General features: G+C 41.2%; 1 protein-coding gene across 1 annotated transcript in view; it reads left to right on the forward strand.

The window, feature by feature from the left end:
- The window catches only part of ASCC1 (activating signal cointegrator 1 complex subunit 1), a 146,073-nt gene that overhangs the window by 16,386 nt on the left and 101,879 nt on the right, over nt 1–27,808 (forward strand). The window contains exon 4 of the mRNA XM_018562915.1: nt 4,579–4,757. Coding sequence (XP_018418417.1) covers nt 4,579–4,757 — 179 coding nt within the window. The remainder of the gene's footprint in view (nt 1–4,578; nt 4,758–27,808) is intronic.

Raw genomic sequence — 27,808 nt, forward strand, 5'->3', positions numbered from 1 at the left:
CTCACTATACCCGCTGACTATACCCCTCACTGTACCCCCTGACTATACCCAGCACTGTGCCCTCTGACTATACCCCTCACTATACCCGCTGACTATACCCCTCACTGTAATCCCTGACCATACCCCTCACTGTACCCCCTGACTATACCCAGCACTGTGCCCTCTGACCATACCCCCCACTGTACCCCCTGACTATACCCAGCACTGTGCCCCCTGACTATGCCCAGCACTCTACCCTCTGACTATACCCAGCACTGTACCCTCTGACTATACCCAGCACTGTGCCCTCTGACCAGTGGCATAACTACAAAGACGGCGCAGGCACGGGAACATGTTCTGGGGGTAGGTTGCGGAGGAGGGTGTTGGGGCGGTTTGGGGGGCCCCATATAAAATTTGGCTATGGGGCCCTGTGAGTTCTAGTTACGCCCCTGTTAGGGATGCAAAGTTATGCCACAAATGAATCTATAAATAAAGTATATAAAGCTGCACATGTAAACATATATGAAGTAAAATTCAAATGTCCTGCCTTGCCTATTTAAATGGCATTTGAGAAGCTGTAGCAGAAAATTGTATGGCAACGATTAAAATGATGGAAATGATTTCAGAAGTCGTGTGCTGTTGAAAACGAATTTACATTTTATTTGTTTGTTGCCGTTTTACCTTTGGTCTAGAAAACATCACTATGAGTTAATAAACCTGTGTAGCTACCACTCTAAGACGAGGACTATACAGACAATTTTATTCTCTTGCTGCTGGGAATTATAACCACTTGCTGGCAGTCATTTTGTTTCCAGCACATTGAAATCCATGTGCGTCTAATAAGACCATTGTCAGCAAGTGGTTAAATCTTTCAGTAGTGAAAGATTAATGTTGCCTGTACAGCTGTAGCCTTAAAGAAAACAACTGTATTACTTCAAAAGTATTGAATATTCATGCTTAAACCGTATCTAAACCAAAAATCAAAACTTTTATATATTGCAGCTTGCGAGTCCATAGATGTAGTGGCTGCTTTAGTTTCTTTTTTCAAGCTATTTCCCTTTTATTTTCACCTGGTAATGCTGCAAATAACACACACGCTTCCTGTCGCTGTGTGTCTACACTCACTTCTCCAATGTATCTATGTAAGGAGCCATGGTTATTATACAGGCTGGATTTCAAACATGTCTGCCTTTATTCATCTCCATTACATGGTGGATTGGTGGGACTGTTAGTTTACAAAAGAGAGATTTTGCTTTGTTTTCATCTCACAGGAAGTGACAAGGACACTGCATTTCTGGGAAGATCAACAGGTATTTGTTGTACTTGCTAAAAATGCATCCACCACATCTATGGACTGGTAAGCTGCAGTATAGTGTGATGTTTGGGGACATTAGCACATATGGCAAGCACTTTAAGAATGCAGTCCACTTGCAATATCTTCTTTTTAAGGGCCTGGTAGCCCACTTTTATTCAAACTAAAGTTCACACATCCACCGTGGATACTCTTACAGGGGTTGTTCAGTACATCATTCATGCACTGCTTGCAACACAACATAACTATAGCCTCCTGGCTTCCACGCTTAACATTAATAACTCTGACCCACCAGTCCTCTTTGTAGTGCTGTCTTGTACTGGCTCCCGACTCTCCCAGCCTCACCAGTTCTCCCAGCCTCCCTGGCTGTCTTCATGTGCCTCCAGCACACACACAACCTGACTCCACTTTGACTTCTGGGCAGGAGCTAATTCTCCTAGCCAGCAACCTTTCCTTAAGGGTTGTGCACACCGGTTCAATCATTGGGTGCTGGTCACTGCTAAACCCCGGACCCAGGACTGGAGATTTATTCCCTCCTGAATCACTTTAAACCCTCCCGGTTCCAGGATCCCAACAGAGTCCAGAAAAGCCAGCTCTTTCCCTGAAAAAACCCTTGCTTCTTGAAACCTCTAAGCCCCTTTGGTTTGGAATCCTGGGTGATTATAACACCAAATTTCACAGTGGGATTGCCACACAATACCACAATATACATACATTTTTGGTTTATATACACTTTAAATTATAATTTTGTACTCCTGCTTATCAAAGATTTCTATTTGCCCTTCCTTTTAGCTTACTTACTTTTGTATGAGACTCCAGCTTGAGTGGCAGGGGTTTGAGTTCACCCTGAAGTATGATGGTTGCCTAAAAACTAGTTCCAACTATATTTACTGCCCGTTTCTACTACTGATCAAGATGAACATTTGGATCGCTATTTAGATTATTGGAATTAAACTGATTTGGGTGGGAAGCAACCGTTTTGGAGGTGCTCCTCGAGGCTCTGAGTATATTTACCTGAAGCAATTATTTAGTAATAGTTATGCCGTATATTTAGAGTCAGATTTATTGTTATCTTAATGGGATCCTTCTGTCCTCTGTCAGTATTTACGGACCGTCAACTGCCTCTATTAACATAGATAGTTTATATCTTTGCATATTTTTGCACAAATCTACCTCTGAACAAATTCTTTGGAAAAACTGGAATTTATGACCTCCTGTTTTCATTTTCATCCTCATGTTCCCAGTCCTGTCTATCCCCGGTTACCTCCCACCTCTTACCTCCCACCTATTCACCTGTTTGGTGATTGCGAGACAGTTTAAAAGTGGCTCATCATGGAGCCATTTTATAGACTGCTGATCCTGAACAACACAGACGATGGGATTTTCTGCAATAGGTAAAAACTAGTTCCAACTATATTTACTGCCCGTTTCTACTACTGACCAAGATGAACATTTGGATCGCTATTTAGATTATTGGAATTAAACTGATTTGGGTGGGAAGCAACCGTTTTGGAGGTGCTCCTCGAGGCTCTGAGTATTTTTACCTGAAGCTATTATTTAGTAATAGTTATGCCCTATATTTAGAGTCAGATTTATTGTTATCTTTATGGGATCCTGTTGTCCTCTGTCAGTATTTACGGACTGTCAACTGCCTCTATTAACATAGATAGTTTATATCTCTGCATACTTTTGCACAAATCTATCTCTGAACAAATTCTTTGGTAAACCTGGAACGTATGATCTCTTATTTCATTTTCATGTTCTCAGTCCTGTTTATCCCCGGTTACCTCCCACCTGTTCACCTGTTTGGTGATTGCGAGACAGCATGTGTGACCAAAGATCCAGCCATCTTTGTGAACATGAAGTGGGTTTTGTATTGTTATTTTATTTTTTATTATTCTCATTAAGAATTTGGTATCTGTGATCATTATACTTAAACCTATTTTGATGTAATGTCCTAGAATACCTCCAACCTCCCTGAGGAAGCACATACAGTTGCGAAACGCGTCGGAGATTGGGCCCACAGTGGATCATACAACTATTACAGAAATCAGGACTCAAGGAGTCCATGTTATATTAATGAATTATATATATATGTACACATGTATGGGCACCAAAAGGAGGTAGCTTGATTTCAATGTAACATTGTATCATGTCAATGACATTTTAATTGTAACCAAGTCTTTATGTATTAAATATACGTTTATACAAAACCATGTATGTTTGATGGACGTTCTGTATGGATTGGACACTTTTAAAGCCCCGCTTTTCTTTATCTCTCTTGTATACAATGATGGTTGCCTGGACTTGCATCTTGTCTTCCAACTGCTGGGGGCATAAGATAAATCACAGAGCCCTGTAGCTATCTTTATTTCTCATAACTACGGGGTCTGCTATTTCACATGGTCATGCACGCAAAGTTAGGGGAAGTGCAGAATTTAAGGTCTGACAACTGACATGCCAGTTGTCATCTCAACCCCCCGAAACTTGAGTTGAAAGCTCAACTCCAACTAATAAAAAATTGTATTATGGATTAAGCAAGGAAGGGTTAGAACTTCTGTTAACTTTTTATACTTTCTTTGTTTGGGTACAGACTGCATTTAAAAACAAAGGTCCTAAAATGTTTCCAATGTATCCAAAAGTAATCAAACTTTAGGTTGGAGTTGAGTGGAAGGTATCAAGTTCAGACAAAGCTAGTGCAGCTAAGTAAGGGAATATATCTGAATATAAGAAAAATATATCTGACTACTCCCTGATTATCTGAATCTGTCCTTTTTACCAACCGATGTAAACGGATAGAAAGGTATCACTGGTTCTCGCCCTTCCTTCCCTAGCCCCCTCCTTTGGTTCTTTCCTATTCGTTTAGATCCCAAACCCACTTCCTCAATCTGTCGTTTAGCCTTCTTCTCTTTAACCCCTCTAATGTGTGTCATGGTACTCTAACCTTTCTTTGTCTTTCACATCCCTGAGCAACTTGCCCGTACAACACAAACTCACCTTTTGCTTTACATGTTCTGTTGCTAAGGTTTTCAATACTGTTGAACACAAGCTTCCAAAGTGTTTGCACCAATGCAATGTTAGTTATACAAGTGACCTGTATATTTGCTAATCTCAAAACTTAAAAAAAAAAAAACACCCAGAAATGTGTTGAACCACAATTAAACTAACTGTGGCCAGTAGGGTAGTAAGCATATTCAAAGAAGGTAGATGAACTAAGATGCTACAGCCTGAATTGCATTGCATTGGGTTTTTTTCTGTGCTTACAGCTTAGGAACATTTTATTTCAGTAATTACAGGACAACATCACAATGGCGTCATTTCTGCACGGACACGCATTGAATTGTTAGAAGAGACGTTCCGGAAGAAGCAGCCTTTCACCCACTTCCTGTCATTTGCTCTCAATCAGCCAGAGATTCAGGAGAGGTTCTTGAAGTTCAAAGAAGAGGTCCTGGCTAAGTGCTCGAAGGTAAAACATTAATGTGTAACTTGTAACATTTCTAAATACCAGTATCACTGATATAAAACCTAATGCATAGTTACTGATACATCTACCTGTGATGTGTACTGTCATCTGTTAAATTCTCCTTCCCTACACTTTGAGTATGAAATGGTTGTGTGAAACACCTGCCATGGCGGCGTAGCGGTTAGCACTTCTGCCTTGCAGCACTAAGGGTCCACGGTTAAGGACACTGAAGTGGAAAGATGACACTAGCGGTTTGATAGACCCCTAGTGTCACCTTAAAGAGAATCTGTCACCTCCAATGTGCTATTACATAGGGGGCTTGTGAGCCCCCCCCCCCCCATATGATAGCAATGAAGTAAAAAAATGTTTACAAAAATTAAAATTAAAAAATAAAGTTAAAATGACACTAAATTCTGGAGCTAAATCTTACAAATACATTTAAGTACCTTAACTATTAACAAAAATGTATCTTACTTGTGTATCACTCGGCTGTAGATCCTCAAATCATCTCTGAATTGGTGCTGACACTGTCCTTCCTTCTGGAGGGTGGCTACTTTTGTTCCCCATGCTCCCTGTGTGTGTTGTAAAGTAGCCACTGCTCCAAGCACGCTCTCTTGATGGACTACAATCTCAGGTTTAGGTTACTTATTTGTATTGAGATTGTAATCCATCACAAATAAGATACATTTTTGTTAATAGTTAAGATCCCTGAATGTATTTTTAAGATTTAACTCCTGAGTTTAGTATCACTTTTATATAAAATCAAATGTAAAAATGCCCACCAAAAAATGTAAAGTCCCTTGGCCCCGTGAACGCGCGCATACTAACAGAAAAAGTCGGGTGCACCTACGTATAAAAACGACGATTGCGCTGCACATGTCAGGTATCACTGCATTTGCCAGAGTGAAAGCAACAACCCTTGGGCCAATGCTCATGGCTAACTCTAAACTGATGACTGGGATTTTTATACATATATATATAAACAATTGTAATTTTTGTCCAATTTACAATGTACAATTCAGATTATTTTAAGTCCATGAAACTAATAAAAATTTATAATATAATATATACAGTTATTAAAAAAAATAAATAAAAAAGGTGGGAAAAATAATTTTTCGTTTTGGCCTCATAAATTCTGCAGCGGGATATGCTTTGTGGCGCAATTTATTTTAATGGCGCCCCAAACGTGCTTACCACCCGCAGTGTGATCGCTCGCACTGCAACGCGCGGTACTACAATGCCATTGCAGTGCGATTGCAAAAAATGTGCATTCAGTTTTTATTTTGAAGTAGACTTTGTATGTAACACTCCATTTGAGTATTTTAAATAAAAGACTTTTCTTTTTTTTTTTTTATCCAATTAATCTAAAAAATAATTGGCCAAATAATCGTTAGTTGCAGCCCTAATATTTTTATTTTAAAATGATGCAAGGTATCATTGCTCTCATTGAATTTGTAGTTTAGGCCTGTTAGCAATTTGTGTATTTGTTTAAAGGGAAACTATAATGATTTTGGATGAATTTAATTTTATTTTTTTACACATGTCTAACCTTTTTAAGCTGAGGTTTTATATCTTTTTTTTTTTTCATTATTATTAGAATATTTTGTACAATCTTTGTTTGAAACCTGACAAATGATACTTTGGGTATCCTTGAGTTTGGAGAGATGTGGGGCTAACTTTTGTCCAACTTTGAGGCTCTGTCATTAGTCCTTAAAAGGCCCTGAGATTGCTCATGATCATCTTCATCTTGGATGTGATGTTGGCACTCCCAGTAGTCTCAGAGCTGTCACTCAAGTGACACTGTATAGTATTCCCCTTCACCCCTCTCCCACCAGCTTCATAAAAGATTGTGTAGGGAAGGGAGGGGAGGTGTTGCTGGGTCAGCATAGAGAGTATGAAGATACTGCCAGAAGAGGAGAAAGCTATGATATGCAATAAGGTAGGGGGCAGAGTTAGGGAATTGATTCTTCCTGGAGTAGTCAATTTTCTAGCAAGTTTACACTCTGAAATTTTTTTTATGGAAAACAAAAACACTGCAAGAAAGCATTTAAACTTTGTTTTACTTTTATCTGCATTTTTTATGTTAGTGACAGGGTCTCTTTAAACCTTTTAATAGAGACCTTTGATACGCAAGAGAAACAGTAATGAATAACTGCTCTGACTTTATTTTTGTGTGTGCATCATCTTGAGCTATTGTGCCCTATAAACACCAGACCTTTCAATGGCAGTAGGTAAGGAGACAGAAGAAAACAAGGAAAGGAGCACAGAGCTCCACCTGCTGGCTGGATAGAAGATAACATAATATCCAAATGCAAATGTGATGTTTACCTGAGTGAAAAAAATTTTTACAATAATTTTTTAGTCCTGGCCATGATAAAGAAAAAAAAAAAAAGGAGCTACAAAACCACTATACATTCCTTTTATCAGGGGGTTGGTCATCAATGAACTCATTAGGTGCTGTTACTATAATGGAGTAAAACCATTATTGCATTTTCTGTTCTCAGGGCTGGAATGCAATGTGGTGTACTTGAGGCAAAATCAGGGGTGTGGAATTCGTATCGCCCGACGCCGGGGACATGTAGTTCCGGGCGCCGGGCAAAAAATATTGCAATGAGAGCGAACAGATTCAAATGATATTTAAACGATAGTAATGCAGGAAACCATATGTCTCTGATCCTGCTTTGTGAGGGGAAATGGCAGATGGATATATGGATGGGAGAGAGTGCAAGACAGTCATTTTGTGAAAAGCTTGCTGCAAAACAGTTCAGCTGCATTCATTTATATCAACAGCATATGTCGTCAGCTTGTTTATCTTCTTCTGTACATGGCAAAAGTTCAGGACCATGTCCTCTCGACTTGGTAGATTTTTTGGATTTACAGGAAAGAGCCAGCTATATAAATCAGAGGTGTGTTGTTGGCTAATTCTTTGTAAGGGATAGAGAATCCTTTGTAAATATGTTTTTCTTCCAATCACTTTAATTTGAGAAGTAGATGATACAAATGTATATTTTTTATGTATTTGTATTAAACCTAATGGAATTTTGCTAAGACAGTTATTGAAAAGTGACTAGAAAAAGATAGCTAATGTAAGTCTGCCTGACACACTGAACAGGCATAGCATGTAACAGGTGGACTGGAGGTGGAACGTGCTTGTTGTTGTATTATTGCTATTAAAGAAAAATTCTGTGGTACGTTGGAAGCTTTTTCTTGATGTAACCCCTTCGCGCCTGCAATCTGTAGATTCATGTTCCCATGCATGATGCCCCGTGCAGATCGAACCTCAATCTATGTTCCAGTTTTGAAGGAGACAGTTCTATGCCTGTCAGGGGCGTAACTAGAACTAGCACAACTAGCAAAATTTTGTATGGGGCCCTGTGATTTCTAGTTACACCCACCTGATAACCCAAACAGCCGAACTTAGAGAGTGACCCTGCAGAGCCCACCATAGTGGGCATGTACACCTCTTATCTGTCAGCCCCCATCCGCTGTCCGCCTTCTTCTCCTCCACGGTTGCTGACGGGCCCAGCCTCCTGCGTCACTGGGCCCCGCCTCCTCAATTGCTGGGTCCCACCTCCTCTTTTGCTGGGCCCAGCCTCCTCCTCTGCAGCTGGCTATCACTGCACAAATCCCTGACAGATTGTCAGTGATCTGAATAGCAGCGCATTTCTCCTCACAGCCGCCAGTGACAGCCAGTAGCTTGAGATGCCATAGTGTTTTCCTCCCCACGCTGCTTTAAGGACTTACCTTAAATGATGCCTCTTGATCCGATCATCTTCCTTCCACTTGCATGCAGGAGTCCCTCTAGCGCTGGTGCCGGTCTCTGATCCAGCCCAGACTGCTGTGTCTTCTGTGTCCCACGGTGCCTGTCCGACGTGCATGCTCCTGGGTGCATGCATTCACCTCCACTGTGTCTCTCCTCTTCTCCCCGACGAAGATCACTACTGCGCATGTGCCCGCCCATCATCCTGCTCGGCCGCTCGAGAAGCTCCAGATCTTCAGACGGGAGCGAGCGGCGGAGACACAGGTAAGTAATTACCTTTTTTGGTAACTTTTTTAAAAAGATGTTTTTGCATATATCTACCACTTGCTAGCAGTAGATATATGCAAAAAACCTGAGAGTTTAATTATACCTTCAAGAAATTGCAGCAGAGTATCACACTATGACCGCTAACTTACAGCCCTAGAAATGTCAGTTTTGGGTGGATTGATTATAAATGAAAAATTGTTAAAAATCATAATTCTTTAAGATCATGAGAAACGCCTAGATGACTGTGACTTCTTAGAAGTAATAAAATTGACAGGTTCTAACCCGGATTTTACCTTGTGTGAATCCTGCAAATGAATTGTAGATCACATCTTGTATATAGAACTGTACGATGTCCATTATTTCTCATGTTTTTTAGTATATGACTTCTCTTACGTGTTTAAGAGAAAATACTGAGTGTTCTTTGTATGAGTGGGGTTTGTTGTATAGACTCTGTGGTTAATGTAAGGATGGATAATGCACGACAGTGGTAGTTTTCATTGTCTGTAATTATATGGCTTTGCCCTTTTTATATGCCTCTTATATCACATTTTAATGGTTTCCAAGATAATAATAGTATTTTGCATGCAGAGTGAAACATTGTGACTTGCTGGGTCTGTGTGAATTGAGCTTGTGACATTGCTAAAGCTGTTTAAAGTAGTTAAAAGGGAAAGCTAGTTGTATGTTTTAAAGGTGGAAAAAGTGTATCTACGTGTAAATCCATTTACACTTCTTCATCTAATGTGCAAACAACACACTTCCCATTATTGTGTGTATATAAGCAAATCTACATGGTTTTCTCACATTAACTAAAACCGCCAGGTTTATAAGCTACCGGCTAGCTGCAAATGAGGTACTTCAAATTGTGTTTATGTTTTAAATATTTCCCATTTTTTTCCACTTGTGCAACTTAAAGGAGAACTATGAGGTGAGTTCTTTTCACTGACCTCATAGTTCTAGCCGACCTGTGACAATGAGACTGTCACAGGTCGGCTCAGTAGATCGGGAGGTGAGCGAACACATACCGGCGTTCGCTCACTTCTCGATCCTGTCACGGCTCTCTGCCGTGACAGGGGAGGGGCTGGATTCCCCGCTCCGAGCCGCCAGCGCTGACTGGCGGAAGGGACGGGGGAGGGGGCGGGTACAGCTGGCTCTGCCTCTAGATAGGCAGAGCCAGCTGTCACTCACGCAGCTGGGCGGATCTCGACATCGATGTTGGGATCCGCTGCGGCGTCTCAGTATACCGCGAGCTGCAGCTCGCGGTATACTGAGCTTAGGGTGACGGGAGGGCGCTAGTTTGTGTCCTCCCATTACCCTAAGGAGAACTATGTGGCAAAGCCCTGACCCCATAGTTCTCCTTTAAAGAGAAATTACAGGCAACAACTAAAACCAATTTTCAATACTGATAATGCTATCCAGCAAATACTGCGGCTGTGAAAAAACTAGACAGCAAACAATTTCCCAGCATACTCACCAGCCAGCCTGCAAAAAAACACTGTTTAACTACGAAGGTTAAAAACAGAGGTCTTACGGTAGTTGCACGTTTTCTGCAGAATAGAGCCACACTGCCTCGTCAAGACCCCTCACTACCCAGAAGGTACAAAACCGAAGCATGACAATTGGTGGTCCGGACACACTTTTTTGCTTTGTGTCCAAACCACCAAAAGAAAAGATTTTACGGTAAGTATAAAAATCCTTATTTTTTTTGTGTGTGCTAAAGTTCTGCTTTAAGAATGAGGACAAATTGCGCAGAAAACCAACATATAGAGAAAGTAATCAAAACATTTATCAATTGTTCATTTTTCATGTCCAGCACATTAAGGCTTCTTTTAAAGAGTATTTAAAGACGGTGCTAATTTATACTTTCTAAATAATGTATATGTGCACATATAGCTGTCACAAGCTGTCACTGCCCTTGCCGGTCCCGAGATCCGCTGTGCCCGATGCGGCCGGGACCGGCACGGCTCTGTGACAGGAGATCAAAGGGAGTTCAGTACACGAACTCCCTTAAAAATATAGAGTACATTCTAAACATTTTAATTGCAAATTTAAATTGTTTATATGATTTTGCATTTAGCCACCGTAAGTAAACGGCTAGACGGGAGCCTTATAGGAGCAGGAGGACGTCTTAAGACGTTCTTCCCCTCCACCCACTCGTGCGCGGCGCTTAGCGTGCACATGAGTGGGGAAACTGTCAAAAATGTAAACAGCCAGCGATGGCTTTTTACAGTTAAGCAATCGGGCTTCTCTCACTTGTAGTAGGTGCAGCTTTAGACCCCCCCCCCCCAGCTGTCACTGCCGTTGCCGGTCCCTGAAATCCGCTGTGCCCGGCACGGCTGCTCTGTCACAGGAGATCAAAAGGGAGTTCGGGTTCACAATCTCCCTCTGATCTCCTATTACATCACTTCCGCATTCAGCTGTCACTCCCAGCTACAGAAGCTGAGGAGAAGCTGGTGAAGCAGATCTCTGCTTCATCAGCTTCTCTGGGGGTCCCTAGGTGACATTAGGGGTCTTGGAGACCCCTGATGTCTCCATAAAGAAGAGCTGTCATGTAAATTCGCTATAATTTGATGGCAATAAAGTTAAGTGTACAAAAAGTGTACAAAAAAAAGTAATTAAAAAAATTAAAGAAGCATACATTTAAAAAAAAAAAACACAATTTTTTTTTGTTAAGTCCACCGCCCTCCACATACCCACGCAAACATGGTTCATGTGCGCCTACGTGCAAAAATGACTATTGCGCCTATTGTGCTGCACATGTTACATAGAGCAATAACACAGAGTTAGTGAGATCAATCATTTTAGGGCCATTCATTACTGATAACATTAAACTGATGAGCAGTAAAAGTGTTTAAAGCGTCGCCTATGGCTAATTTTCGTTGTGGTTGTTTTTTGGGATTTTGCCATAGTTTATGACCTCTCATGTACAAGCTACCACTATACTAAAGAAGCACAAGCCAAATGGAGGGGACCCGTTTTGGGAGCATGAAAACCTAAATCATGCAGGAGTTGGTGTCTTTCAATCTTTTGCGTATCAAGCAGTTCAAATGAGATTTTTTTTATATATAGATGATTAGACCTCTCCTATAATAAAACTGTACAAAGGGACAAGTGCAGTAATCCATACGAAATTCTATTTGAGCTGGTCTTGTTCAGTAAACAGGTCTGTTTGTGGTTTTTTTCTGCACTTTGCATGTCAACATTGCTGTGTTGCCTTATTGAAAAAAATCCAATAAGTCAAAACATTTACTTGTTTCTGACACACTGCTGTCTATCCTCATGATATATGAGCACTTCCACATCTGAATACAGAAGCATGGTAAGCATTAAAGAGCTGCATAAACAGTTATTTCATTACTGTCGGAATGTTGTACTAGCTTCTGCATATGAACATATGAAAGGTTTACATGACTGGTATTTGTGATGACTTGCTCATTGTGTATGTTTAGTTGTACAGTACCCGTATTTAGATTTGGATGAACATTTGGAGTTGATGTGCATTTTTCTGGGGGAATTTGTTTCATATTATTATTATTATTATACGGGATTTATATAGCGCCAACAGTTTGCGCAGCGCTTTACAATATAAGGAAGACATTACAATACTGTACAATTCAAGACAAGATGGTAAGGAGGGCCCTGCCCGTGAGAGCTTACAATCCAAAACATATATAGTAAATTAAGACCATGATATTGGTTTGGAAAAAATGGCAATGATATTTCGTGCTTTATGTGGCGAGAACTTGTAAAAATATAGTTTTTATTTCCTATGATTCTAAAAATCCTAGACATTTGATACAAGAAATCAGTGATTACTTTGTACACATACAACAGTCTCGCTTGTTCCTTTATGCAGCAAGAGGCAAATTCCAGTTCAACAGTGTGTATACTGAGCCCTTTCCAAATCTAATCATTGTTCTGTGTCCGATCCCATTTCGAATTGCATGAAAAGATTAAGCTTCATCTGCATCTTGACACGGTAAAAGCCAATGTGTTTTTTAGGCCCCAAGACTCTGACCAGCCATAACAGCTCTTTAATTCCAGCATTACAATACCTAGCAATAAAAACCGTGTGCTAGGAGGCTCTCACTTTGTTTGTTCGGTACAGTAGTCCCCTGGCAGCTGTTGTAGGTTTAATATTCTGCAGAGTAATCATTTTCAGTGTTAGGAATTACTTCTTGGGGCTGAGCTGGAAGGAAAGTGTGAGGCCGCCATTGTAAAGCAGAGGTAATCAGTGATCAGCATCTCCCTGCTGAGAGGTTAGCAAGCACCTTTGCTGCAATAACGGAGCGGTTTCTTGTAATCATATACATGGACGGAGTAAGCACCAAAACCACCATACAACAGAGAGGTTCTAGTGAAATAACACACATACTTCTTATCTTTCTATAACAGCGATACAAGGAGCACAATGACATACAAGGGGCACCAAAAAAATGCTTCTCTTGACACCTTTTTGACAGTTTTCTGTTCTTATCTCTAACTCATCACCATCAGCCAAGGAAATAATTTGATTTTCTGACAGATGCACATTGAAAAGAAAACATTGACTGACCCCTATGTGCTTTTGTGTGTATTGATGTAAACTGGCCGCACTTGAATGGTTTGGTTGTCTGAAACAATTGTTTTTGATGCAGAAGTTGAAATTGCGTTGTGTATGGAGGAGAGTGAAATAAGAAATACAAATCTGGACGACCAAATCATTCAGAAAGTAGTTCTGTCTTGCAGGAGAGGTTGGACACTTTATATAGTTGGCAGTGTATACTCCTGACTTCTTTTAGTCACTTACAATGCATAGTAAACAAGGTTCCATTACAGTACTCAGGCATGTAGCATTCTTTTGAGAAAAAGTCAAAGCAATAAAGCGCCACGGGCAATCACTCCTCAATGGGGTATAATCTTGGGCATGCTGCGGGATGCTGCCCCAAAACAGCCGGGGGAGCTGTGAAATCTGGAAAGTAAGCACAAAGGAGGGCGCCTTTCCTGGTGCAGATAAATTTTATTCAAATGGTCATGACAATAAAAAGGTACTCACAAACATGAATGAATAAAAGCCATGGAGTAATAGATCGATGGCAGGCTAGTGGACATTACCTGAACGGTTCCTATGTGCGGTTATCTTTGACAAAATTATGTCAGAGAGAAGCCTTCTTGATTTACTCTCTGAAACAGCTTACACCCTAGTAGTCTAAATGAGGGCCTAGAGTTGGTGTCGTCCCTGTAACTTTTCAGTGTGGATCCACGATTATGTCTTTCATAACTAATTGTCATGTACACTCCCCATCTCTTGTGGTCCCGACAGTCCTCCTATACCACATGTGTCCTTCAAGACAGGTAGGGCGTGAAACCTTTTCCATATGTCATTATCCATACAGTCACATTCAGTGTCCAGCCTTTCCATACTTGGAGGTCCTCATACTACTGCACTTTTATATACAAATAATTTTTACATTGGTTTTACCTTCTCTTTGGTACCCGCTTTTTATATACTTTCTCGTTGGTACCGGTTTTTTACATATATATATATATATATATGTTGCTATACACATCGTTTTATTATTTTATATTTTTATCTTTATATAAGCTATATGTTAATTACATGTTCGATACAGCTTACATGTATGTGGTGGTCATCAGCTCTCTATAGTGTCACCTTCCCTCTATTAATCCACTCTTGGGGACTGTGTTTCCCACAGTGCTACATTTTTTCAGCACTGTGGGACCCCTTGGTAACATTTGCCAAGTTGTGGTGACCCCCAACGGTAAAATTTAGGGATGACGCGACTGCTGCAGCGACATCTGGCGGTGTGGCGGGAGAACTGACACTGCTGCGCTAGGAGAGGGCTGAGGAGGACTCTCACCTAGCACAGCAGAAATCACACAGCGACCCACAGGTTGAGAACCACTGGCGTACGCCGTCAGAATAAAACAAAAAACCACCATAGGAATGCATAGCTAGATTCCTATTGGCTATTTCACTTTGCAATAGCCAATAGCAAACTAGCTATTGCACCCACCCTCTGCTGCTGTCAATCACTAGAAGAGGACTTCAGCTCCCCCTCTGCTGATCGCAGGGAAAGATTTACTCTGCTCACTCGAGCAGAGTAACCCTTTCCGGGAGGAAGTGTTTCTCTCCCGGGCGGTCTGGAGCCGCTATCTAATAGCGGGAGACTCCCGGGCGACCCCTGGCAAATCGTCATTCGACCCCCGACGGGGTCGCGACCCACAGGTTGAGAACCGCTGACCTAGATGCTAACAAATCTCTGATAGACTTGTTGCTGTAGATAAACGTAATCAAACTATGACCTCACAAGCCCTCAAAAGAGTCCTTCAGATCTTGTGGCTGCAAAATTCTAAAGGGGGGCATCCCATATTGGAAGAACTGAACTGTCTGCCCGCACTACTAATTTTTCTTAGATGAGAGGGGATCTGTAAAAACCTCCAAAAAAAATCCAAAATATAAGTTGTAAGGAAAGTTATCTCCATTGTTATACCTTAGTGATCAAAGTGAGTTGTCACCCACTCAGACCATACAATTGGATGGAAGGGGCTGATTGCTGCCTTTTACCTAATTAGCACACATAGGTTTTTGGTAATGACAATCTTCAAAACCTAATAACAGTTTCAAGATAAAAGGTAAAGTAAATTATAAATCCGCACGTAAGAACAATGGTCTTGGCTGTTCTTCTATATTTAGAACCAAAACACTGACTCTCTATGCCTACCAGTACCAGTAGCACCATACAAAGAACCAAGTTCTAATTACCGTACTCCCCCATATTTTACCTTAAAACTGACATGTTGAACAACTCTTTTGTGCCATCAGGCATATACAGAAAGTTTGATAAATGGTTATTACTTTTTCTTTACATTTTTTTTTAATGAGTGAAATACACACATCTGTCTCAGGCGAGCCCTCTCACTTCCAACCATGTTAATTGGCAGGCAACTGCATAGTCTGGAAGGTCCAGGGAGACAACAAGAAAATATAATCCAAACCTAGAATAAGCAAAAAATATGATACAAACCTACGAAGTCTTTTGCCATGGGTACAATCCTTGACAGTAACAGACTAACAAAACTGCTCATTACACTAAGAAAGCCATATCAACAATGAAGCATCAAGTGGTGGTAGCATCATGCTGTAAGGGATGCTTTCCATTTTCACTAATAGGGATGCACCGATACCGTAAGGAAGCCGGGCAGCATATAACAACTTACCCCCTGGCTTCCTGTTTAGTTGGGAAGCCGGGCGGTGTCATTATAGGCTGCCCGGCTTCCTGATTGGCCGGGAAACTGGCTCAATATTTCCTCGTCACCAAGTGAGGAGGGAGCATGAAGCCGGCTTCCTGGCCAATCAGGAAGCCGGGGTAGGGGGGGCGTGTCATTTCCCGCCCCCAGCTTCCTGATTGGCCGTGAAGCCAGATTCATGCTGTAGACGAGGGAGCATGGAGCCGGCTTCCTGGCCAATCAGGAAGTCGGGCAGCGTGTAATGTCTCACGTAACTGGAGTGTAACTACTAGTATCGGTATCGGTGCATCCCTAGTCCTGTGTTTAGGATTAATTAATATATAAAGGCAGCCAACTATGCAGCCAACTATGGGACAATTTTTGAGGCCTGAGACTTAAGCATACTGTTCACCTTCCAACAGTACAAAGACACTAAACACACAGCTAAATCTACATGGTTATACAAAGCCCCCAGATTAGCAAAATGGTATAATTAAAGTCAAGCCCTCAATAAGTCAGGAGTCTGTGTCCAGACGAAAATTGCTAAATCTTTAGAAAAAAAACAAATGTTCCCTTTTTCCCTTGTTTTTGCATTGTTTTCTTCCAATTTTCATCAACAATTTAAACACCTAGTAAGAGACTAACTGGTTATACTTAGATAGGGTTAAACACAGTATTCTTGTGTACGACAGTGTTAGAAGTTTGGAATATGAGCTCATTTGGGTGTAAGGACTGATATGAATGGGTTTTATGTACTCTTTGCAGTGCTGTTTAAAAATCCAAGTCGTAATGGGATGTACAATTAGGTATATGGTATTTAGTAATAAAATAGTAAAATGCATGGACATTCCAAAGTAGAAGTGCAAGGTTATTTTCTTTTTAGTAAAATACCTTATAGCTTCAGGGATGATGCAATGTTGTACAGAATATTACACTATGTCTTGTATATCCCTGGAATGGGTGTCCTCATATTTTTGTTTGGTTTGTTTGCCTAATTGTCGTTGGGAATGCACTGCATCACATTAAGTATATTTTTGTTTTTTTAACCAATGTCTCATAATAGCTTGGAGTGAACAACAAAGCAGTTCTTGCATTGAGCCCAACTGTTAGCCCTGCCCAAGAGCAGAAACCATAAGATGCCTTCTATAATCTTAATTTTTTTAAATGGATATTTTCAGTACAGTACTAACAAAACAAACCAGGTCAACAATAATGTTGAACATTAGAACAACATGCTTTTGTGCAGACTTTGTCATGCACTCCTATGTTTATACACTGGTCTCTGCCTACTACCCAACCCAAATATTCTTATGATTATTAAGACATCAAAATACAGTAACACATTTTCAGCACTTCTTAGTACAAAGCCTGACTGAAGTTGGTTATACCAGGGTCAGAACCATTGTTAATGCCCCCGCTCATTTTTTCAAACTTATTTGGCCATGCCCAGCTAATATAAAGTTGTTTGTATTTGGGTAATTCGTCAGCGATGAGGTTAATGAAGGCTTTCGTGTCCAAAGCTAGTGGGTCTTTCCTTTTTTTCAAAGGTAAAAATATCTTTCTGGTGTTGATGTGTTTACCTGTTTACCTGTTTACCTATGACTTTGTAATATAGCAAGGAGGTAGAATTCTGGGAGGTGAGGCAGATCAATCCTAAGACCTACATTAGCTAGAAAATGCTTCCGTGCTGATTTATTTTCACTTTGATGCCACATTTGATGGATTAATTTAAAAATTTTTTTTTTTAATAAAGGACTTTTTTATAAAATTTTAATAAAAATTCTTTGAGTTCTTTTTTCAAATAAAGTCTGGACTGGACTTTTTATACCCCTTACTCATTCACAAAAAGGGGGGGTCGCATCTGGGTACCCCTTTATTAAAGGGGTACCCTTATGTGAAAAAGCCCCCTGCCTGCACCCCCACAACCAGCACCCCAGGGCTTGTAGGGAAGAGGACCTTGTCCCCATCGGCAAGGGGACAAGGTGTTTCTCCAGGGAACTGTATTTGTTAAAGTTTTTTTGTCACTGATTCATGTCCTCCAGGGCAGTACCCGAATCCCCATACACTTTTTAAGGCCAATAACTTGCATATAAGCCCTCTTAAAGGGGACAATTGTTTTTGAAAGTTCTACCCCCATAGACTTGCATTGAGTTCGAATTTACATTTTTTGGAAGTTCCAAAGTTTGAATTCGAACCGAACCCTGTTCGGCCCATTACTAATAGAGATCACAAATATTGGCTTCAGAAGGGGGAGGGAAAATGAAGGCATGGAGTTTTCCCTATATACCTATTGTGAGTAGGGAGTTGGGGGCTGAAATGTTGGGGCTATCTTTGGGTAAAGCCAGCACTGCGTGAGAACAAGCCAGCGTTGCACTAGACAGACTGAGCTAAGTTTTGCCTTTCTCGCAAGCCAGCAGGACCTAGCTCTGGCTGTCTCGCACAAAGCCGGCTGTCAATACAGTCACATCCACTGCTACATTACCATGCAGTGCCAACATTGTCCAGCCCTGTTTTAAACTGTCATACACCTATAAAAGAATTAAAAAATAAAATAGTAACTGTATGTAGTCACTCCCCATCCTTAGCATACCATAACTGTCTGTGATAAGGCAGGCACAACAAACTGGCAGCTTTCCTCCCACTGGCTGTAAATGACTGTAAAGATCACAAACAAACAAAATAAATTTTGGGAGTCTGACTTGGGTGAGCAACCAGTTTAGTTATTTGCAACCTTCCTAGCTCAGAGCCTAAGGCCAGATTTAGGCTGGATGCACACTTCTATGTTGCGGTAAAACGTGTGTTACCACAACTTGCAGTAACGCACGTAAGCAGCTATGATACATCAGAGACTTTATGTGCTAACTAATAGAGGAGAATAGGTGAACTTGCCTATTTTCATCCAGGGTAGTCATAGGTGCTGATTCAGCAGATATAGAGAAGAAAAAGTTTTCAAAAGTCAGTCCTCTCAGAGAAATACAGTGGGCTAGGATACCCGGCTGCTTTGCTTTTCCTTTAAATTGGCTCCGATATCTGTCTCAGATTATATAGACTTGAGAAATCCACAGTCACTTTCTCTCGAAGAAAACTGGCCCTTTGGTTTTCTTCTTTTTGGAAACTCATTTCTCTGTCGTTTATTGTCATGGAATTGGTAGACGTCTCCAATTTCCATATTAATAGAAGATAAAGATATCCAAGACCACAGTGCGGCTTTCATCTGCTTTGAATATTGTTGATGGGAAAGCCAATCAAAGTGGAAACAATAGGAGAAAGCTGCAATACAACACTTCAATATACTTTGAAGACCAATCTCCTTAAAAATAGAGCCTTGCCGCACACTGTGGCGGCTTCACAGATACATTATTTATTGTAATTGGGGTCACACATCTGATGTACTTCATTGTAAAATCTGCTGTACACAGCCACATCAAGTCTGTAGCTATAAAATGATTTGTGATGTGCAGACAGTATTGATGCTGTGAACAACAACTGTAAAATTGTTGTATTTGAAACATGGGGTCGATGGCTTTATAAGTGTAAACTGTAGTACTCCCTGTAGCAAATTAAGACATAGAAAGGAGTTTAATTATAATTGTTGAAAGAATATGTGTGGCTTGCCTTATGACCATACTTACAGCAGCTTGTTGTAATATCTCCTTATATAATTAGATTGAACGAATTCCACTACACTGATTTGTTGCTGTGTTGCAAAAATCGTATCACATTTTCATCTTTTTGTGTTCATTACTGCATGATGAGTATCTTTTTCTCTGTATGTATCTAAAAATCACTAATTCAATTGAGTTGAAATAGAAACACCCCTGTACTTTTCAGTATTACTTTAACTGTAGGGTAAATAACCATGGACAGATTTGTTTGTCAACATTACTTCAGTATTAATGTAAAAAAAAAAAGAATGCTGTTCTGTAAATACCAATAGGCAGTCATAGCAATCATTGCTGTTTTATAGCCACATGGGGCTGCTCTATTATAAAATAGTGTAGTTTATATTTTTCATATTCCCTTTCACCAAATGAAGCTCTTAAATTTGTCCCAATTTGTTACACAGAAACCTTTAATGCCATATTTTAAATTACTAATATCTGGCCTGTAAACTCTATTCTCCAGTATTTGAGCATCTGTCTATTATTTGTTCTTTTATAACTTGTACTTTTTTTCTTAAATTTTTACAACCATTTGGGAACTTTAAGGCTGTGTAACTGATAATAGGTAAGCAAGCCTTTATCTGCAGTAATAGAACCACTGGGAGCTGTAAGAGACTGTTTTTTTTGGTATGGATTTATTATACTCTGTACATTAATAAATAAGCTCTTGAGCTTTTATGTTAGCTACTTATGTTGTATCACTGAATGTTAACAGAATCCCATCAATCAAACTCCTGCTGCAAGTGATACATCTGCCTGTATTCCTGGACCATCTGATCATCTTAGGCTGTTGCTGTAGATGGTATGAGATATGGCTGATACCCATTGTCTGCTACTCTCATCAGGAGAAAAATTATATGTTTTGCTTAAAGTAGAACTGCAGACAAATGGATAAAAACACAGTTGAAATGACATAATTGTGAAATTTCTTACCTACCAAAAAATATGTCATTCTGTTCAGATTCCTAAAGCAGAATTCCTGGTCTGCTAACAAAGCCGGGTTCTTACCTCAGTTTTTACTACTGCAGTTACTGTAAATACGTTTGGTCAAGGACCACTCCACCTTGTGACTGGATAGTGAGGAAATGAGAACTTACCGATAAGGTCAACTCTGTGCTCTCTCCTCCTATCGGCTAATCCCCTGTTCACTGTGCAATGTAGTAATCTTCTTACAGTACTCATCCTCTGTTGCTCTTCTGGAACTGCAGGAGGCTAATAAAAAGACATACAACAGTACCAAATAAGAATACATTTAGATATATTTTATTGATTACATAACTGGGTTAGATGGAGGTTACGTTATATTGGCTTATACTTCTGCTTTTGTTTCTTTAATTTTTGGCATGTTTAACCAGTTGACATCCGCGGTGTTAAACCCCCTTCCATAAGTATTATTTTCATCCAAAGTAACCACATAAACAAATGCAATTTGAAGTAAATATCTCTTAACATAACAAGTAAACAAATGTAAACTTAAGTAGTATAGAAGGCACCATTAAATGCCACATCCTATGTTAACAATGCCAGCTCACCTCTACAATACACCACTGATGCTCCTAAACATCCTATGCAAATACAGTTGGGCAAAAAAAGTATATAGTCAGCCACCAATTGTGCAAGTTCTCCCACTTAAAAAAGATGAGAGAGGCCTGTAATTGGCATCACTGGTAGACCTCAACTATGAGAGACTATGAGAAAACAAATCCAGACAAATCGCATTGGCTGATTTGGAACAAATTTATTTGCAAATCGAGAAATGAGCGAACGCCGATATGTGTTCGCTCACTTCCCGATCTACTGAGCCGACCTGTGACAGTTTCATTGTCACAGGTCGGCTAGAACTCATAGTTCTCTTTTAAGGAACAGCAGTTTTTATGTAAATATAACGATTGCGCACAAACCATCATACACACTGGGTAGTATTGGATAAAGATTCACAATTCCACATAAAAGGTCACAGACCACTATTTATATACTGTGGCATTGTGAGGCAATACCACGGTGTTAGGTGGCCTCAAAGTCACCCAAGGTTCTCAGCCAGAGGGGCTGAGTGGCTCCAGGAAGACATTACTGGTATCAGGAGAGAACTGCCTTTTCAGTTCTTTCTGGGTTTTCTGGATCAAGGTTGGGATCCTGGAGCCGGGAGATTTCTTAGAGCTCTGGGTGGGAAGAAATCTCCATTCCTGGGTCCATGCTTTGGTGGTGACCAGCACCTGATTGTGCACCTGTTTACATCCCTCATGAAGTGTGTGCTGGGATGTGTTCAGGGCCCCACCTGTGAGTCAGGAGAGCTCCACCCCGGAGTCAGTGTGGAGGCCAGGGCAGCAGGGAGCTGCGGGTTTGTGAACCATATTGAGAGGATTGGCATGTTATTGCCGTTGTCTGGAGGAACCAGACAGTGGCCCTAAAGATTGAGGCCGGAGCAGCAGTGCTGCGAGAGAGACTTGTTAAAAGACTGGGACACCTTAAGTGTACGTGACAAATCGAGGATTGGTGAGCCCCTATCTGTTATGCTACAGCAGGCTATTTATGTTGGATTTCGTGTTATCTTTCGTTTTGAAAGCAAATAAACTGCATTGTACTTGCACCTCCGGTCTTCAGTGGAGTGTCCTTGTTACAATACATAAATATTCTTGTTTCAAACAAGACTTCTTCATACCCCCATCTAGACAAGCAAAGTTGTAGACATCACAATGCTGGAGCTTGGTAGCTGTCCATTCAGTACTGAATTGTGGCAGTCAGGAGGAAGTGTTACCTGTGTGATAAACCCAGAAGCACCATGTTATGACAGGGCTCTGGTGGGTAATCACTCAGCGTGGCAGGGAGTGCTGAGGAGAAAAGTGCGGGCACCTTATGATTCCTCCTGTGTGGCCTGTATATTAAAGTGGAACTTCAGCTTCAGTTCGAAGATTTATTTAGTGTTAAATGAGGGACACAGAATTTCGGATTATGTTGAGTAATGCCAACCCGGTATAACCCCTCCTACTTCCAGGATGCCTTCGTTTTTTGATAGTATCGTATCCTGGGAGGATGGATGCCTTTTCCCTGATCTGCTGAGAAACGTCTACCCCAGGGGAGCCCACAATTTTTTGTGTTAAGATCTCATTTTCAAATGACGAGCTCAATGAGATCTACCAAGGAAAAAAAACGTTTATTTTAAAAACAAATTTAAATGCTTACTGCGACTACTGCATGTATCTTCCTATTGAATACACCTAATAATTTGAATACAGATGTTCAGTTTTAACAATACACTCAAAATGCCCACAGCACAATCTATCTCTTCCGGCTGTCTTCCCCCGCTCTCTCTCCTGGCTGCCTCTCCTCACTCTCATCCCTGGCTGTCTCCCCTGGCTGCCCAGATTTCGGATGCTACCAAAAATAGGAGGAAAACATGTGCTTTTGTGTTTAATACATACACGCATGCTCTGTTAGTTTTCTTGAGAATAACATAAACAACTTTTACATTTCTCACTGTATTAAAAGACCGTGGACAGGATGAAGATTAGGAAGTTTTTTTGAAGTAGAATCATATGGTCACCCTCATGGTTTAGGTGTCAGCTACCAGGCAGGGACAGCGAGCCGACTTGTGATTGCCATCTACCAGCTTTAGCTTTGGGAACGACTGGTAGATCGCGTTCGTCCTAATAGGCACCCCTGGTCTACCTTTTTGCTAGTCATTTTTTCATTAAACAAGATTATGGTTTCTTCAGTTAGGATTCTACAAGCTGCTTGACCCCGCTGAGCTGAACAGTTGCAGGGCTAGCCAAAATGTGACCTTTCAGGCACTGGGCTATGCATTGTAAACATTAGTGTGCTGTGTTTATTAGCTGCAGAGTGCTTTCAGGGTCCAGAGCCCTGCCACTGCCTCTGGTGTGACCCTGTCTCTGAAGACTCACTGTGTGAGTAGGCTGATTTTCTCAATTAGTGGACTATAGTTTAGGGAGTAGATATCAGTCGCTTTGCCCCCCAAATAAACTACGGAACGTTGCTGAATTTTGATCAACAATTCCGGAGGCCAGGAGGAAGTGTCCAACGATTTATGAGGGGGCAGTAAAAGAAGCTCACTCTTATTGAAGTTAATCTTTAGCCCTGCAAAGGATCCAAAGTGGTTAATATGCTGTAAGACTCTAGGTATCTGGGCAGAAGCTCCGGCAGCTCACTCGCTGCCCTCGCCTCTATTCTCATAGGGACCGAACAGCAGTGAGTGTATAGCCGAATGCCACCGAGCATTGATGTCACAGCCGGCTCCGCCCAGTTGTTATCGTTTAATGACAGATCAGCGTCCCTAGGTCATTTTGTGGCGCTGATCTATCATTACAACTGGGCAGAGCCAGCCATGAGATCACTACTGGCTCCGTCCAGCTGTCATTTGTGGGGCGAATGGCAGGCCGTTTGACACGCTTCAGCTGTCACTTTGGCTCAGTCCAGCCCAAGCATATGCCTTCGGGTCGGCTGAGCCACTCGGCCGCCTTCGGCAGCTGTAGGGCTATTGTGAATAGCCTGTACAGCAACCCTTCTATTCGACCGAACCGAAGGGCTTCGGTGGCCGAAAAATCACCCGAAGGTACGACTGGATTCTTCCGCTCTTTCGTGAATAACCCCCATAGATTTGTTTTAAGTGGGTATAGCTTTACTTTACCAAGTCTATAGCTTTCACATATATATGAAATAAAAAAAGACAATAGTTTGCCTTTAAGTGCAGTATGGCTACTCAATATAGTGTGCTTTGTTGACCTGATTTTTTTTTTCTTGGCCTTTTTGATGGCTGTTTACTTGGGAACCTCAGTTTAGAGTGATAGGAAGCTGTGATAATCAATGGAAATTCATCAGAGCAGTAGTTCTCTCTGAATGTTTAGCTCTGCAGTTTCTCTGTGCACAGAAGTGTAGAATTGATTTTTAATATATTTCCAGGTATTTTTATGAAAGATGCAGTATTCTGAAAGATCGACACAATTTTAAAACCATAATACTGTAACATAATAATTGAGGCAATTTAGGCAGTTGTAAGATACTGAAATATCAGAAAATTGATGTGGGGCCTCATACATGAACAAGTAATAGAACATTATTATTGGGTGAAATCTCCATAGTCTGTGATGTGAGGCACACCTTCATGCTGCATCATGAGAAGTTCCAGACCCTCTGTTATAATTGCTTTTACTTAGATTGTTACATATTTGCCCCTAAACTGCCTGTTTTGTTCTCGTACCATTAGTTAATCTTTAGTAACCAAGGAAAACAAAAGATGATGGCCTACCTGAAAACTAATGACACAAAGCCACTTGTGAAGACTTGATTTGATTTAGAAACTAGCCTTGAAAGATTTTCCTCCCCTGTAATAGAATACAAAATAGGGCATTATTTAGTTCATAGACATAATGTCAGCATAGCGACTTTGCTGATGTGGACCCTCAGCTACAATATAAGGAAAGGCAAAAGGCATTCCTAAAAAAGTATAGTCTGAAAGCTAGCTTTCAGTAGGACCAAGCAACATGGACTATGTAAAGCAGGGAGCTGGATCAGCAGAGTAGGAACGAGATCAGATCACATGGGAAGACATGGAAACTGCATCTGGATCAAACTGGAATGTATGAGATGGAGTACAGTCAGAACTCCTCAAAGCATGAAGTTGGTTCCATGTGAGAACAGGTAATATGGGATCTCCTGGGGACCACACATAGAGCCAGCTGGTAATTGCCAGCGACTGCCTTATGGAGGTTTGGGCTTAGCTGTGGCCTGACTCCTGATCACAACCCCTTAGTTTACCCTGCTCAAGTCAGGAAGGCACGTAGAAACAGTCCAGAGATCAGGGCTGGCTGCAGAAACAGATGGTTAGGATACAAGCTAGAGGTCAGGGCAAGGCAGCAAATATGGATAACCAGGAAACAAAGCCGTAGGTCACTACACAGGAATCAATGGAAGGTTGTAGGTTGGCTAGGTGAAAGGCTCCCGAGGGGCTCAGCAGACCGTTGTTAACAGCATTACTAAAATCTGCCAGAGTTTAAAAAAGCTGGGTGAAAGAAAGAGCCCACTCTGACTGGCCACAGGATAATACAAGGCAGAACACCAGCGATGGGCTGCATCCCCATCAGAAGAAGAGCCCATTCAGGCTGGCTGCAAGGTCAGGGGACAGAAGTCACACAATGGGCTCTGGCCAGTCAGGAAAAGAATGCCATTCTGACTGGTTGCAGGTGAGAGTAGATGAGCGCCACTCTGATTGGCCACAGCCTATCAGAGGGTGACACTGATCTGACAGAAGGCAACTGCGACACTCCAGGTAAAATCCGGAAGTGTCCATGACTACACTTCATTGAGGCAGAGATGGCTCTGGACAGTTGCAGGAAAGTAGCACTGCCACATAGTTTGTGGATAGTTTGCAGTATAAACCGTTTCACCAGATATGGCAGCATCACACAACATTATTTACTGTTGAATGTGACAGACAGACAGACAGACAGACACTCACAACCTTTTTGGAAGCACACACAGCAAAAAAGTACAGCGTACACAGAGGCTTCTACAAATTAGTTTTCTGTATTTTCACTATGGGTCATGGCTTTTTGTGAAGGCTGATTTAACAAGAATAAGTCAACTATTTTAAGAAATTGCTATTAAAAATGGGTGCAAAAGGGACATACTGTGCAGAAGCACATTTTGCTGTGTTTTCTCATCAGTATCTGCCTGCTTATCGGAATTTCGCTGTACGACAAAAGCAATTCTGGTGGAACTGATTTGTCTCCCTTTGCATATGTTAAGTCATTCTGAACAGGGACTAGGTAGAGCCACCTTCTGAGTGTCTTCAGTGTACAATTAAAACAGCACCGTCATTCAGGTGCTCTAGAATAATGCTCTTATGTTTGGAACTCTTAATGCAGACTCTCCAGTATCCATAATCTAGGTCAATGTCAGCTAAATTCTAAGTAATGATAAGTGAACCGAGCAAAATTCTGTTTACTGGATGTTAGCCGAACCCAGCTGGAGATCCACAAACCCAAAACATAGCAGTGAACCCTTTTAAAGTCTATGGTAGCTGAATCTTGTAAGCTTTTTCTGGCCTTTTTCAAAGCTAATTTGCAAACTTTTGTTAAAAAAAACTGATTGGGAGCTGGGCACTATCATGGGGGAAATGTACCAATGCCAAAACCACAAAAAAATACAGTTCAATGGGGAGAGGATCTTTTAATGCTTAAACGGGAACATTAAAAGTAAATTCTTTATTTAACATGCTTGGAGGATGCCTTATACCTGCTTGTGACATTGCCCAAGTATAATGTAATTCTGGGAAAGTGACAAAAAATGACCAATCTTTGTTTCCTGGTTATCCATGTCTGCTGACTGGCCTGCCCTCTGGCTTGTATCCTGGCCATCCATGTCTGCAGCCAGCTATGATCTGATAATCCCATATGCAGACCACCACCTTCACGGGCCAGAGATGCCAGGTGGGGGGCCCTTGTCCCAATCAACATGGGGAAAAAGTGCCTTGCAAGGACACTCACAATGGTGAGGGCATGTGGTCTAATATGGTTTGGGGGGGGCATACTCACTGCCTTCAGTTTTTCTTAGCCAGCTAGGCTGCGTGCATTGATGAGGGCCTGGTATGGCTTTAGGGGGGAACTTTGTCATTTAAAAAAAAAAGCAATACTACACTTTTTTTTGTAAACGATGTGTACTGTTCCTTTAAGAAAACAAAAGGAGTGGGGTTCGCCTAATCTACACCAGACCCTTATCCAGGCATGCAGCCTTTCTGGCCAGTAAAGGAGGGGAAGTGAGCATGTGTCCACTTCTGAACAATATCAAGTCACATGCCCCCAACATTGAAAGGGGGGGTTATAAAAGCCCCCTCCCGTTTGTAAAGCACCTTGTTTACATGTTGATATAAACAAACAGGCCTGAGATCCTGGGTGATGTCGTTGACCAAATTTGGTCATGGCCATATAAACCATTATTCCCGGCCTTTTCCTGTAGGTTCAGCAGCCGGCTAAGGAACACAATTTGCAAGGGGAGTAGCAGCAGGATGCCAGGCCTTGTTCATTACTATTGACCCTGGATCTGCATTGCTGTGCAACAAGATTCATATTAAAGTTACATCAGGAGACTCTTTTTTTTTTTTTTTTTTTTTTTTTTTTTTTTTTTTT

This window comes from Nanorana parkeri, unplaced genomic scaffold (genome assembly GCF_000935625.1).
Source record: "Nanorana parkeri isolate BGI_ZX_2015 unplaced genomic scaffold, ASM93562v1 scaffold612, whole genome shotgun sequence".
Taxonomy (NCBI): domain Eukaryota; kingdom Metazoa; phylum Chordata; class Amphibia; order Anura; family Dicroglossidae; genus Nanorana; species Nanorana parkeri.